General features: G+C 51.5%; 1 protein-coding gene across 10 annotated transcripts in view; it reads right to left on the bottom strand.

Annotated features, from left to right (window-relative positions):
• Positions 1 to 14,973, bottom strand: part of Asap2 (ArfGAP with SH3 domain, ankyrin repeat and PH domain 2) — a 166,661-nt gene that overhangs the window by 45,612 nt on the left and 106,076 nt on the right. For all 10 annotated transcript variants that reach the window (XM_052745813.1, XM_052745804.1, XM_052745806.1 and 7 more), the window contains 5 exons: positions 14,483 to 14,558; positions 14,172 to 14,258; positions 6,446 to 6,549; positions 6,280 to 6,349; positions 1,773 to 1,860 (listed from right to left, as the gene is read on the bottom strand). In XM_052745813.1, coding sequence (XP_052601773.1) covers positions 1,773 to 1,860; positions 6,280 to 6,349; positions 6,446 to 6,549; positions 14,172 to 14,258; positions 14,483 to 14,558 — 425 coding nt within the window. The remainder of the gene's footprint in view (positions 1 to 1,772; positions 1,861 to 6,279; positions 6,350 to 6,445; positions 6,550 to 14,171; positions 14,259 to 14,482; positions 14,559 to 14,973) is intronic.

Raw genomic sequence — 14,973 nt, 5'->3', positions numbered from 1 at the left:
GGGTTTCGAAACCCTCTTCTCCAGCCACCAGCAGACATCGAGTGCCACCACCAAGTTTCCTTCCTTTAACTTGGGCTTTTGTCGCTGTCTAGAGGCAGGTGGCCCAGCAGTGATCGCATTTTAAACCATCGCCAAGGCTCAGCACTTTACATTGTACACGTGATTCTGAGAGGGAGCGTTGCTACACACAGAACCTACCAGACTGAGGGGGCAGGGAGCTTGGAGTAGCATAACCCCCCCCCAACCCCGTGTGTGTGTGTGTGTGTGTGTGTGTGTGTGTGTGTGTGTGTGTGTGTGTGTGTGTGTAGAAGCCAGAGGAGGTATCCCACTGTCATTTTTCTGCTTCCTTCCCTTAAGACAGGCTCTTTCACTCACCTTGGAGCTACCCTAGTGGTCAGCAAGTCCCAGCGATCCTCCTGTCTCTACCCTACTCAGCAGAGCTGGGGTTATAGGCACACACATGGCCACAGCTTGCACAGCAAGCGTTCTGACCCATCAAGCGATCTCCCCAGACCAGCGTAAATGACAAACAGTCCCCGGATGTTTCCCATATCACACGGCTCAGCCCTCCTTGCAGGTCAGGGCAGTTGGTCTACAAAAGGAAACTGGATCACGAGCCAGGCAGCCGGTGGAGACGGCACGGCCACACGACTTGATTTGCCGTGTGTGTTAAATCACATCGCACTGGCTCCAAGGTCTCAGTAATGCGGTCGGAGTGAATCAGATGGCAGGACAGGGTGCTGAGGATGACGGGCTTGCCACCTGCCTCGGCCCCTCAGGCTAGTGCTTTATGGAAACTCAGCCGCCGTGCTAGAGTGCTGGGGGCACCACCGCAGAGTGGAGAATGCGCCGCCCTTCCCTGGGCTGTGATCATGCCACGCACAATGACCGATGACAAAACCCATTTATCATCTTTTCCTTAGGACATCATGAGCCCCTTTCCTGTTTTTGGAAGGTTCTGAGTAAACATTTGCTGTAATTGCTGGTTCTGTGGCAGCTCTTTTGTGCACACCACAGAAGAGAAATACACAGGCGCAAAAAGACAAATTCTGTGGTGGGAAAAATAAACAACTGAAAAAGACAAAAGGGGAAAAAATCACTTAAGTTCAAGGGCTTTATCAAAGACCTGATCGTTTCTGTTTGGAGCATTTAAAAAAACCTCACTGCATTTGTTTATGTTTTGGGCAGAGAGGGGACCTACGTGAACCACCGTGCAGTGTGTAGGTCAGGGACAGCCTGCGGGAACAGGTCCACTCCTTCTACCATCTGGGATCCAGGAACAGAGACCGGTTGTCAGGGTTGCCAGCCAAGGGCCTTTTACTCCCCGAGCCACCCCACTGGCCTCCATTCATGACGCCTTAAACATCACACGAACAAATGACAGAAGTCCCATTCAGCAAAATCGTCACTTAAAAAAAAAAAAAAAACAAGCGAAGAGATTTTAGGACCGAGATTCCTCTAACACAATCTGTTTGTTTACCAGTGGGGGAGCCGAGGCTCAGGGTGGAGAACGTGGGTCTCCGTGTACAGAGCAGATGGAGCAGGGTTCTCCTCAAGGGCCAATCCTAACCCAAAGTACCGGCAAGCCACTAGTCACCACTGGAAACACAAGAGGCAGGTCACCGGAAAACAGAGTCTCACCATACACACTAGACGGGCCGTCTCAAACTCATAATCCTCCTGCCTCACCCACCTTCAGACCAATTCCTCAACAGGCTGATTCTCCAGGAACACATAAAATAAGCCCTGCAGGGTCTGACAAAGAACCTTACGTGAGATGAGGTCGAAACACTTCTTCTCCTCGGGGTTGGTTTTCACCTGGCAGGTCAGGAGGTTGAGTTTGGCCGGTGGCCGGTTGGCCTGTTTAAAGAACAGGAGAAACACAAGGTGAGTGGGAAGTGAGAGACTCTGACTAGTTTACAGAAGGTTTTCAGGGACGAGACACACAGAGGCATGCTGGGCGTTCCTTAGGTCGGGGCCCTCTCTGCCAGGGCACACACCGGGGTCTATCCACCCCATCTGGACGAGGGAAAGAGCGGGGCCGGGCTCCAGGGCTAACACTGGGTTCTGACCCCTCGAGGTGACGCAGAGGGGTGGCTGGGTGGCTTGAGCAACCACCCAGCTAAATTTTCTTGAGCGTTTCAAAGCATTTTTCCTAAGTGGAAACTTTACTTCCAGGAGAAGTCATTCAGCACGTGCACATAAAAGGGTGTGTGTGTGTCTGTGTGTCAGACTGTTTGTTTTTAATTATCTAAAAGGAGAGCAGGTAATGTCCACAATCCTAAATACCGACCATCATTTGCTGTGTCGTCCATTTCACAGAACACATTTCACATTCAGATGATCACAACATGTTTTATCAGTTTCAAAGGGCAGAGGGTAGAGGACTGGAGAGAGGCTTCAGCCACTAAGAATGCTTGTTGCTCTCACAGAGGACCTCAGATCGGGGTTCCATCACCAACACTGGGTGGCCCAGATTGGAACTCCAGTTCCAGGGGATCTGATGCCCTCTTCTGGCCTCCATGGGTACCAGGCACACACATGACACATACATACACACAGTCAAAATATCCATAACACATAAAATTCATAGGTGCACAGGTTTGGGGCCATCCATGGGAACATGGGAAACCTACCAGTGGCCACATTCTCAGTGAAGACTGACTCTCCCTCCACCAACAACTGTAACTGCTTTTATTTAGCAACTCGGTATGGGATAGGGCCTAGAGGTGATCTACCCCATCCAGGCCAGGGCTGCAGCTGGCTCCATCATGCACCGTGTTATGCAGCTAACCTCGGCTGCTACCGAGATACGCGGTGAGAGCCACAAGTAAGATTATGTTTCCTCTCTCCCCGCCTCTGTCACTTCCCTTCCCTGCTGTGGCTCTGTCCCTCTTCACCTTCGCAATTATCCCCAAAGACATACTCTCACCCCACAGCAAACGAAAGCCAAGTACAGGGAAAGACCCAGGGCCTGCACCTGGACTAGGAACTCAAGGCCGGAAGGCTCCCTATTAAAGATGGCAGACCAAGAGGGACCCACAGACACCCGGTGAGCAATCTTGGGCACCTCCAGCTCCGGCGGGTCTCACTTCAATAACCACTTGCTATTGGCTCATTTGGATTATTAGTGACCAACAGAGCTGTGAGGGAAACTTACACAGAAAATTCTACGCACACACGCACACACGCACACACGCACGCACACACGTACGCACGCACGCACCCCGGCTGCCATTTTGAAAACACAAAGTCATGATTCACTTTAGCTGGAGAGCAGTACTGCCTCCTTCCCTAGGCAGCTGGGTTAAACAGGCAACTTTAGCAATTGGGAGGCTCCTACCAGCCTCACAGCATGCAGCCTGAGGGTAGAGGCTATGGTGATCCTTCTAAGTAATCGTGCCATTCTACTTTCTACTAAATGCCCCAGGCTTTTAAAAGCCGTTGGTTGGTTCACTGATTGAAGCCATACAGATTTAACCTAGGGCCTCATGCATGTAAGACAAGCACTTTACCACTAACCTGTGTCTCCAATCCTTAAAACACCTTTAAAATATAAACTTGTACTCTTCCTTCCAAGAGAATACCAATTACTTTTTAAAATGCTGGGCTGGCCAGGTGTGGTGGCACACACTTTTAATCCCATCACTCAGGAGGCAGAGACAGACGGATTACATACATACATACATACATACATACATACATACATACATACACACATACACACATACACACATACATACATACATACATACATACATACATACATACATACATACTAAAATGCTGGGCCCTCTAAGAGGCAGCAGGTAACTCTTCCAGCACAATGCAGCCCTCGGCCTTGGTGGTGGCAGCGCTCTGAACTTGGTCAAGAAGACTCCTAATCAGAGCATCCAATCCCAAGAATGACCTTCCCAATCCCAAGAATGACCTTCCCAATCCCAGAAACAACCTGCTGTGGAAGTACAGTGCAGACTCTCCCTGGACCCACCCCAGACGGGACCTGTACGCCTCCGTGGGAGTAAAGAATACAGCAAATTTCACTTCCCAGAGGCCACCTGCTTCCCGAAGGGTCTGTCCTCCGGGTTGGGCAAGCATGCCCCAGGAGCTTCCGATTCCCACAGAGCCCACTCCCAGCTGTGTGCCAGGAGCTGCTCTTAGATTGCCACTTCCTCAGACCCACCTTTGGGAACCTGTCCCTTTCTCACGGTGGTAATAAAGCACAGCCAGAAGATGCTGGCCACACATGGGCAAGCTACACACACACATACACACACACACCTACACACATACACACCTACACACACACACACACACACACACACACACACACACACACACACACACACACACACTGCCATTTTGAAAAACCAAAGTCAAATAACGCATCTCCTAGTCTCCACTCTCAGATCGTTCACATCTACAATGGGCAAACACTAGGGCAGCACAGGAAGATGGAGTGTCGGCCCTTCAGGACTCTGACTGCCAGGGCACACAGAACAAAACACAGCGAGAGAGGGGGACAAGACACTTAGCAACTGAAGGGAAACCAAGAAGCAAGCTACCCAGGCCCCTCCAAGGCAGTGAGGTGGAGGCTGAGCTGGGACCGGCCTACAGATAGCAGGAAGTGGCTGCTAATGGCAGAGAATGCCGTGCGTTCCCCGGTACCCACCCCCCCAAGTGGGGGTTCCTTGAGAGGGTTCACCCCAAAGCACAGAGCTCTTTAAAAAAACATGTATACTGTGTAAGGAGAGCCAGCAGCATCCTGGTGACGATAATTATAACTCCTGTCTGCTCCAAAACTGGGGCAACCCATCAAAATTTAAAGAAATGTTATCATGCCTTTGGAGAGGAAGCCAGAAAACACTGGAAGTCACTCAAAGCCAACTCTACTGCCAGCGAGGAATCACCAGGCCTGTGCTCCCCGTTTGCTGGTGTAAGTGCAGGCCCTGTACCTCGGGGACCCCGAGAAAGCAAGTACGTCTTGTGACACGGGAGCTCTAAGTACAAGAAAGGAAGCATGGCCTTACTCTACAATGATTTCTGCATCGAGGCAGTGTGCCAGAGCTAAAGCAGACGAATGGACATGTGAAAATGAAACACAGCATCAGAGGGCTGAGCCTTGCTGGGGAAACCCAGCTGTCCTCCTGGCCTGACATCCTGCATCTAAAGGATGCATGGTTGAACACGCTTGTGTCTCGTAGTCTAAAGCAATCGTGCCCCTCACTCCTGTGTACCTGCTAAATGGGAAGAACGTGTCCAGATCCCAACCGCAAGGTTATGGGAAGGCGGATGACCTTTACTCCCCCAAGTCCAGAGACAGAGTCAGTCCCCGGGGCAGAGGTGGCAGAGACCATGTAAACGCTTGGTACAAATCAGTTCTAATGTCTTCTCCTTAATGGACTCATCAGAAGTGACAATCCCTTCCCCAAACTCCCACAGCATCATCTTGGCTTCTGTGACATCCCTCAAGTGACGCTTTCTTGGTTACTCAAAGGTGCTAAGTTTCTCAGGACCCAAGAAGCCCACCTGTGCTTCTGCCCAACTACGTCTCTTTAGGGGACTATAGGACACAGGAAAGGAAGACCGAGCCAAAGGCTCAGTCTACCACCACCGACATACATGTGCAGCCGCGGACACTCAACAAAAGGACAAACAACTTCGCCTCGACAATCCAGACCAGCTTCACCAGCCCCCGTCACCCAGGTGAGGGAACAAAGGGCTGTGCCGGAGTTCCTGGTCCCTGAAGGTCACTGAACAGTGACTCTGCTCTCACACAAGCCCATGCAGGTCTCCATGATGTTACCTGGGCTCTTACAAACAGGACGACAGGGAGAAAAACTTGTTTGGGGTTGGACACAGTATACAAAATTTCTCTAAGGAAGACACGGAGTCCTCTTTTCTTCTAGAGCTGGTTCCCAAAATTCTGATGACTAGAAAGATCATCCTTTAACGACAGCGGAAGTCTCCACAGAAGGAGCAAGTCCAGGCTGAAGCCAGCAAGTGCAGCAGGTGTGATAGTTCCCGGAAGTCAAAGGCTACTAAAGAAAGGTGGCGAATGATCGGTTTGTCCTGGATTCGGTGAAGCCATGGAAGGTAACCAGGTCACACGTGACCAGAAGAGCGTACCCAGGCTGCAGGTACCCCACGAATGAGGGCCCGAGCTTCCTAACAGAGAAGCTTCAGAATGCATCTTCACCACAGCACCAGGCACAGACCAGGCTTCAGCGACCACCCCCCGCCCCCTAGCAGAGACTCGGGGTGAAAAGAGATACTCACGGTGCCGTGGGATATGGTCAGGAAGCCATTTTTAACTGAACACTTCCTCTTCTGCCACACTTTTCTGATCCTTAAGGAGAAGAGGGGGAAATCGGGAGAGGTGAGACACCAACCCAGGAGGGAAGGGCATACACTCCCACTCGGCACCTCGCAGCCTGTCACCTACCCGTCGCTCTTCTTGTACAGGTTCCCGTTCCGCTCCGTCCCGTGTTCCTTGTTTCCCTGAGGTTGATGTAAGCTGTACGCTGTACTTTGGCGAAGTTGTGAGTCCTAAAATTCGGTCAAGAAACTGCTTTTTAATGCATCTTGTTTAAGTCCCAGTTTTTAAAAATGCACTACATAAAAAGAAACATATGCCTAAATGTTTTATTATTACTATAAAATTCCCCCCTCTGATCACACACTGAGAGAGAGAGAGAGAGAGAGAGAGAGAGAGAGAGAGAGAGAGAGAGAGAGAGAGAGAATCCCCACTAAGGAATTCATAAATGCCACCCATCAGGCTGTAGAAGGAAATGCCAAACATGAGTATTTCTAGCGTTGGTGCCGGGGGAGGTGAGGGGTATGAGGGGTAGAGTATTTCCTCACATGTGAATGACCCCCCCACTTCCATCCCAGCTTTTCTGTCTCCCCCTAAACTAAACCACTTCTAAACTGGCTTTAATGAGCTACCTGGGAGGTGAGCGATTTTATTTTGGACCCTGGCAAGGGTAGGAGATTCTGTGATGGTGAAGCCTTGGGCAAGAACGTTCTGTGGAGTGCTGGGAAGGACCGCTGCTTGCAATGTGGACAAAATGAGAAACAAAGAAAGCCATCTGGCCTTTCAACCTCAGTTTCTTTCTTGGACAACGGGGAAAACATTCAGTAAGAGTGTAAATGGACTAAGAACGGATGAGGTCACCTCTGTAAACATCTGTACACAACAGCATTGGTCAAATATTCCCTTCCCTGCCTGATCAATCTCATGGTGTGTGGATGTGTCTGTGGGGGGTGGGTGCACTGATCCTAACTGCTCCAACCCTGACCAGGAGTGCCACAGTCACAGAGAAGGCCATCCATGTGTGCAGCTGAGACTCCCAGTACATCTACCTGAAGACAAACTCTAGTGTATGAATTTCTGAGGGCAAGAACTAGTGAGAATGCTCTAGAACCCAGGCCACTGCCCAGTCCTGACAGGTCCCCATCCCACATTGAGAGTAGAAGGAAACAACCATCCAGAGCTGGATTCTGGCAAATCTGCAGGGACTAAGTGGGAATGTGAAATACCCACGAACAGTTCACAACCAGGCGAGAGCTAAGACCTGCCCCTTTCTGTCTACGGTGGATTCCGCCAAGCGAGGATCGAGCACAGAGGAAACGAGAGATACGGTGATATTGAGGGGTTTGCTTAAGGGGCAGGGCCTCTGAAAGCCAGGGTAAAGGCAGAGCAGAAGCCAGCTCTGGTACCACAGCTCCATCCACAAAGCCACAGTGGAAGTCATCGGAGACTAAAGCCAGCCTCCTCCGTGTGGCAAGCGCCGATCATTCTCAGGGAAACAAAGGTAGCAAGCACTCAGACCTTGAAGGAACTTATGCATGAAAATCAACATAATCCAAACTGAACAGAGAATAAAAACACCCAAGAATGGAGGGATCAAAGAGTCTCTCAGAGGTAAAGGGAAAAGCTAGGCAAGGACGAGAGAGGGATTCAAGGCGAGGGAGCTAGAAGGCATGAGAGAACGGAGCAGGCGCTGTGGCCATCGTACAGGAAGAGGCAGGCACGGAGCCAGGAGGCAGAACTGGCCTGCTGGAGTCACAGCACAGGCCACGTGGACTCTTCCCAGTTTGGAGTATTTTTGTAATCTGAACTTCAGGCACCACCGCCTCACTTAAGACCATGGTTCTACTTATAAATACATCTTAAGAGCTTTCTAGCTCTTACTCTTCGGTGTTTGTTCTGCTTCCAGTTAATTTAAGGTTATGGAGAGGCGGGGTTTCAAATCCACCCCACTTCTGATGGACACACAGCTGTCTCCAGGCCACTGTTCCCACAGTCCTGGCAACCGTGGTGAAGAGTCGACTGACCGTAAGTGTATGGTTCATGTCTGAACTCAGTTCTGTCTCACACACCCATGCACATTCCAACACACCACCACAGTGCTGATGGTTACAGCTCTGTGGCCGGTTCTGAAGTTGGGATATGTGAGTTCTCCAACTTGGCTCCTTTTCATGATTGTTTTGACTATTCTGAGCCCTTCTGCACTTTCATAGGAATTTCCGAATCAGCTTGTCAATTTCTGCAAAAAAGGCAGCTGGGGTGGGGGTGGGTGGGATCCAGAGGGCACTGAATAGCTGGCTGGTAGATCCTTTTGGGAAGTACTGTTTAACTGTAACTCTGTGGCATCTTCCTGCCCACCTGGCAATGGATCCATGAACGCCAGTGTCTGGGTGCTGGCTTTGAACTTCTCATGGGGGTGTGCGCGCGTGCGCGCGGTGGGGGGGGACTGTCTCATGTCTCACACTCTCCCTAAAGGACGGTACTTTTAAGCCTTAGAAATCTGGAGCAAAGCTGACTTTCCACCCTTCAAGGAATAACACCGTGGAGGGGAAAGGAGAAATACTGCTTGTTCGTTTGAACGACTCTTTATGGGAGACTAAAACTAAACCCATCGAAGACTCATTTGAGCTGGGAGTGGTACACACCTGTAATCCCAGCTCTGGGGGCGCTAAGCGGATCAGGGATTTCAGGCCAGGCTGACCCACTTTCCCATCCCAAGGTGGGGAGGGGACAGCCAGGTTAACTGCGGAAAAAGGCAGTCTGAATGAGGGACTGGCAGAGGGGAGTGATGCCGGGAGGCCCTCGGGATCGGGGAGTCAAACGGCCAGAACGTCCCGGGCCCCTAACCAGGACGGCAGGGCTTGGGCCAGACAGCAAGATGTAAGGGAGAGAAGAGGCTGGCAGGGAGGACTGAGGTGTGGCGGGACACGTCGGGCAGTGATGGACAGCAGCGGAGTTGTCCGTCACGACTCGGGCACTGAGTGTGAGTGTAGTGGGGTGGGGCGCGCGGCCTCCCTGGTTTGCTGCCGCATCTAGGGCTCAGTACTTGAACAAATGAATTGGTCCCGGCTTATGGAGTTAATGAACTTGGCAGAAACGCCCTCTCAGCGATCCTAACAATTGCAGAAATGGGCAACATTATTCCTGTTTTGGGGGAGACTGAGGCAGGAGAGGCCTAGATCCTGCCACCATCATGCTGGCAGATGTGGAGGCTAAGACTGGGCATTTCTGTTGCACCCTAGTCCTGAATCAGAAACCAGCCTTGCTGAGACTGGGACATCTCCTAGTCATCTTCCAAAAGCCCCTGGCTCAGAAACTCTGTGGCCACTGGCAGACCTCCATTAGAGCGCTCACGCTGCACCCCAAGTTGCTCTTCTCACCCCACTTCCAGATCGTTACTCCGGAGTAGGGAGCACTGAGCCCACCTGATTCTGGTGCGTCTGTGCACAAACAAGGACTGAAGGTGCTGGGCACGACTCCCTCCCACCGTGACAGGCAAGACCGGGGCAGACTTGCTCAGGACTCGGCACAGAGGCCAGCCGCGAGCTGGTGCTGAGCAAGATAAAGTCACAAGTCCAGACGGAAAAACCCGAGTCAGAAAGAGTCTGCTACTTAACAAGCCAACTGATCCACCACAGGCTACTGGACTGGGACGTTTGAAAAGAGGAGGCAGAGATCAGAGAGAGAGAGAGACAGAGAGAGACAGATATCTATAGATATATATCTATAGATATATATATAGAGAGAGGCAGACAGACAGACAGACAGACAGTACCAGCCCTCATGCAATTGTGAGAGCTCCGGCTTCTGCACCTAGACGTCCTGAGACCATCTCCCAGAGCCTGATCATCCTGCAGGACCACATCTGGACTCTCATTATCAGCGGCCTCACAGCAGGTCCATCCCTGTGGACCTCACTGAGATGGACGCATGGAGATGGAGATGTACACGGGACGTAGGAAATAGAAGATGAAAGTGATTGACAGAAAGCACAGGCAGCATCCAGCGGCACTGGGGGCATTAGGAATTGAACCCAGGGCCTTGTGCATGCTAGCAAGTGCTCTACTACTGAGCTGCACCCTTGGCCACATTTTTTTTTGGGGGGGGGAGGGTCTCTTTATGTAGTCCGGGCTGGCCTGGCATTCACTCTGTGGATCAGGATGGTCTTGAACCCACCGAGATCCCCAGTTTCTGCCTCCCCAGTGCTGGGATTACAGATACGCATCACCACGCCTGGCTAACTTATTTTGAAGCATGCTCTCATGATCTTGTCCAGGATGGACTTGAATTTGCTCTGCAGCCAACGCAGGCCTTGAACTTGGGATCCTTACTCCTTCAGCCTCCCAAGAAGCTAGGGTTCCAGGGGAGTGCTACACCAGGGCCAGCTGGAGAAAGGATCTGTCCCCCCTCCACCCAAAAAAAACCAAGCATGGGGCACAGATACCGGTATTCACCATTCAGTTTTCACATTTTCTCTAAGTCTGAGGTTCTTCATGATAGAAACGATCTACCAGAAGTATCCTCTCCAGAAAGAAACTATATAACCAGGGAGGTGTAAGGGACACCAGGAGAATGGCCGGGACTCCAGTTGAAGTACAGCCACAGGGTGGTAAAGAAAAGCAGCAGGCAGTCACCTACTGACGGCTGCACTCGGTACTGACCTAGGCGAGATTCACAGAGGGAGGCAGGAAGCCACCACTCCAACCAACCAAAAAGGCACGGTCTGTGGGCCCCTGGTCGAACTTCCACGTCATTCTCTATTACACAGGCGGAGTCAGAACTGTCACCGTGCTGCAAAAATCTAGCCAGCATCTCGGCTTCCTGAGCCTCTGAGTCGCAGAGGAGAATCCAACCAAAGGGAAGCAGAGTAACACAGCCATGCCCAGATATTACGGGAGAAGACGGAACCCCCAGCACAAAGATCACTTAAAACCCCAGAACGTAAGATCCAACTTCTTGGCATTTGTTAATTAGGCGCTGTTGTGTCTGGAGACTGTCCCACGCACGGACAGAGCATCAGCACCAAAAAGCAATCCACGCAAGAGACATCCTCACAACCAGGGGAGTGGAGGAGAACCTGGCCTAACAGGAGTCACAGAGCCAGGGGAAAGAAAGGAGGTTCGGAATGACACCCCCCTGTGCCACTGGAGCAAACGGGCTGGTTAGTCCAGATCACAGGAAAAAGCCACCAGGTTGCCAAGCTACCTTTGCAGAACCGTCAGTCGGAACAGCTCTCCCATGAGGCCAGTTTCCTCAGACCTCAAACTCTGCACAGCCAGACCCATCACAGTCTCGGTATCCCAAGGGCTGCCAACCCAGCCACGCCTCCTCATTTTCAACTGCGTCATTTCTTCCTGGGTTACGGGCCTCCTCAAGACAACAACAGCTCTCCGCCATTCCCACCAGTGCTCTGGAGAGCAGCCACTTCAGGGCGCTCAGGCTCTCCAGTCACAGGCTCGCACGCACGCACGCACTTTCTGGACTACAAAAGGTCACCACGCTGTGGGTAATCGCTCCCAAAGCGGCATTCTGGAGGAGACGCTCAGAGGCTGCCCTGCTGAGAAAGGCGTGGACCAGAAGGGCTTTCAGGATAACAGGGCAGTGTAAACTAAACGGGGATTTTCCATTTCACTCGTCTCACGCATCCACATTCTACAGTCTCTTTAGGAAAATCATCTACTACAGTGAAAGAGGGCACGTTAAGAGCTGAAACGAAGTAGCCATTGAGGTACATGAAAAAATATCTATGAACGAAGCATGCGAAACTCCGCAATTTGTGAAAATGCTGGGTACTTACTCTCCTAGACTTCGGTCACAAAAGGCAAATGCATTTGGGAGAAAAACAACAAGATTCAGTTACAGTCTAAGAACTAGGCTTTGTTAAGTAGTTACTTAAATTTACTGAAAAGGAAGAGGATTTACGTTAAATTCTCATTATATCCCACCACTCAGAGGCTGAGGCAGGAGCATCACCTGAGCCTAGGAGCTCAGGGCAAACCTCAACAATGGACTAGAGACAAGGTCCCTCATTATAATACCAAAGGCCACACCATACTACCCCTTGGTGATGTGCGGGGACACAAAGATATCACCATACCCAGGAAAGGGTGGACAGGAACCACACTGGCTTGACACTGGAGTAGAGTCATACAGAAAGTTAACGCTTCTTATCTTTCTTTTTTTTTTTTATTTTATGTCTTGAGTGCTCTATGTGTATGACTGCAGGCCAGAAGAGGGCATCAGGTCCTGTTACAGATGGTTGTGAGCCACCATGTGGGTGCTGGGAATCGAACTCAGGACTTCTGGAAGAGCAGACGGTGCTCTTAACCACTGAGCCATCTCTCCAGCCCCAACTCTTATCTTTATTATTATTACTATTATTACTATTATTTTTTTGAAGATTTATTTATTTATTATGTATACAGTGTTCTCTCTGCATGTATGCCTGCATGCCAGAAGAGGGCGCCAGATCTCATTATAGATGGTTGTGAGCCACCACGTGATTGCTGGGAATTGAACTCAGGACTTCTGGAAGAACAGCCAGTGCTCTTAACCGCTAAGCCATCTCTCCAGCCCTACTACCACTATTACTGGTGTTTGTGTGACACGCACCTGTTGGAGCGGGCATTATTATTATTACTATTACTATTACTGGTGTTTGTGTGACACGCACCTGTCGGAGCGGGCATGCAGGTGCCATGACAACTGTTTTTAGCTGGCTCCTTCCTTCCTTCCACTGTCCTACCTGGGACTCAAACTCGGGCATCTGGCTTATGCACCAGGCATTTTCACCCTGTTACCATCTTACCAGCTCCTTTCTCATCCTAACACAGTCCAGTCTGGCCTGGAACTCACTGCGTAGCGCCAGCTGGCCTCAGACTCCTGGTGCTCCTCCTGCCTCAGCGCCCTGAGTGCTGGGATTATAAGCATGTGCCACTACACCAGCCGAACTCCTCACAGACAGAACAGTCCTGGGCTTTCAGGGAACCTGCTCTGTCCCTACTCCACAGACCGGGGAGAGTTCACACTGGGAAGAGTTCACACAGGGGAGAGTTCACACAGGGGAGAGTTCACACAGGGGAGAGTTCACACAGGGGAGAGTTCACACAGGGGAGAGTTCACACGGGGGAGAGTTCACACGGGGGAGAGTTCACACGGGGGAGAGTTCACACTGGGAAGAGTTCACACAGGGGAGAGTTCACACAGGGGAGAGTTCACACAGGGGAGAGTTCACACGGGGGAGAGTTCACACGCGGGGGGGGGGGAGTTCACACAGGGGAGAGTTCACACAGGGAAGAGTTCACACAGGGGAGAGTTCACACAGGGGAGAGTTCACACGGGGGGGGGAGTTCACACGGGGGGGGGGAGTTCACACAAGGGAGAGTTCACACTGGGAGGAGTTCACACGGGGGGGGAGTTCACACAGGGGAGAGTTCACACGGGGGAGAGTTCACACGGGGGAGAGTTCACACGGGGGGGGAGTTCACACGGGGGGGGAGTTCACACGGGGGGGGAGTTCACACGGGGGAGAGTTCACACAGGGGAGAGTTCACACGGGGGAGAGTTCACACTGGGAGGAGTTCACACACAGCAGGGAAATCACAGAGTCCGAGGACAGAACTTAGGGTATAAATGTGACAAACAGTGGCCGCTGTTCCTAGAAGGAAATATTCTAAAATAGACGGCCTTATGAAGCTAAAATTTAAAAAGCAAAAGACATTTTAGGCTGATAGACACGGTCCCAGAGGGGACCGTGAGCCCCTGGGAGACAGACGTCATATTCCTCAGCCCAGAGCTTCTAAGGCACGGGGGCGGAGGGGCGGGGGAATGAGGATTCTCCAATCTTAAATCCCCTCACCTCTTTCTGTTCGACCTGTAACGCTGACTTCAGAATATCCCGAAGCTGCATCAGCTGCCGCCGTTCCTCGTCCTGGGCTTGTTTGATCTTTGAAAAGCCAGCGAAGCAGAGACAAGTCAAGGCTCGGGCGCACGTAGATGCCGCAGGTCACGGTATTTCCACACGCAGGCACATGTGAGGGTGGCCCGTTCACGCCACCACCCCTCGGGACCACAGGGCCAGTCCTTTCCGGACAGCACAGTACGCATGCACAAGGTCACAGACACGGGCCCTGAATGGCGACACCACCACGCCAGAGGGAGGCTACTCACCGTGTGGAGATCCGTGGAGAGCGTTTCAATGGAGGGCTTGAGGCTTTCGACGGCTTTCAGGCCATCCTGGAAAAAACTGGGGGGGAGAAGAAGCAGAGGGGCTGTGTGTTAGACGTAAGGCTATTTGAGGGAGGGCGGCTGGGTAGGATGTGATTTCTGGAAGGACAGAACCGTGCACAATCCGGCAAAACCAGAATAAAACGACAAAACTGTAAATGAACAGAAAAGGAATTACAATAAGCCTGAGCACTTTTCCCCCCATATAAAAGGAGACCTGACTTTCCAGCTAATAAATGGGAACTAGACTAGACTCTCTGGACAGTGGCAGTGAGGGCCTGGACGGCAAAAAGCCATGGGGTGCAAACCGGAGCACCTACTGGAGAATTCTCACAGGAAACAGTTAACGTGGGAAACAATACAAGAAAGAAACCGGGCAACTTAGACACACATGACTGGCCGGGCTCCATCCGCACCGCAGCAAAGCATGGCGG

This window comes from Peromyscus californicus, unplaced genomic scaffold (assembly GCF_007827085.1).
Source record: "Peromyscus californicus insignis strain IS unplaced genomic scaffold, ASM782708v3 Scaffold_1__1_contigs__length_55948999, whole genome shotgun sequence".
Taxonomy (NCBI): domain Eukaryota; kingdom Metazoa; phylum Chordata; class Mammalia; order Rodentia; family Cricetidae; genus Peromyscus; species Peromyscus californicus.
This window is presented reverse-complemented; position numbering and strand designations above follow the sequence as displayed.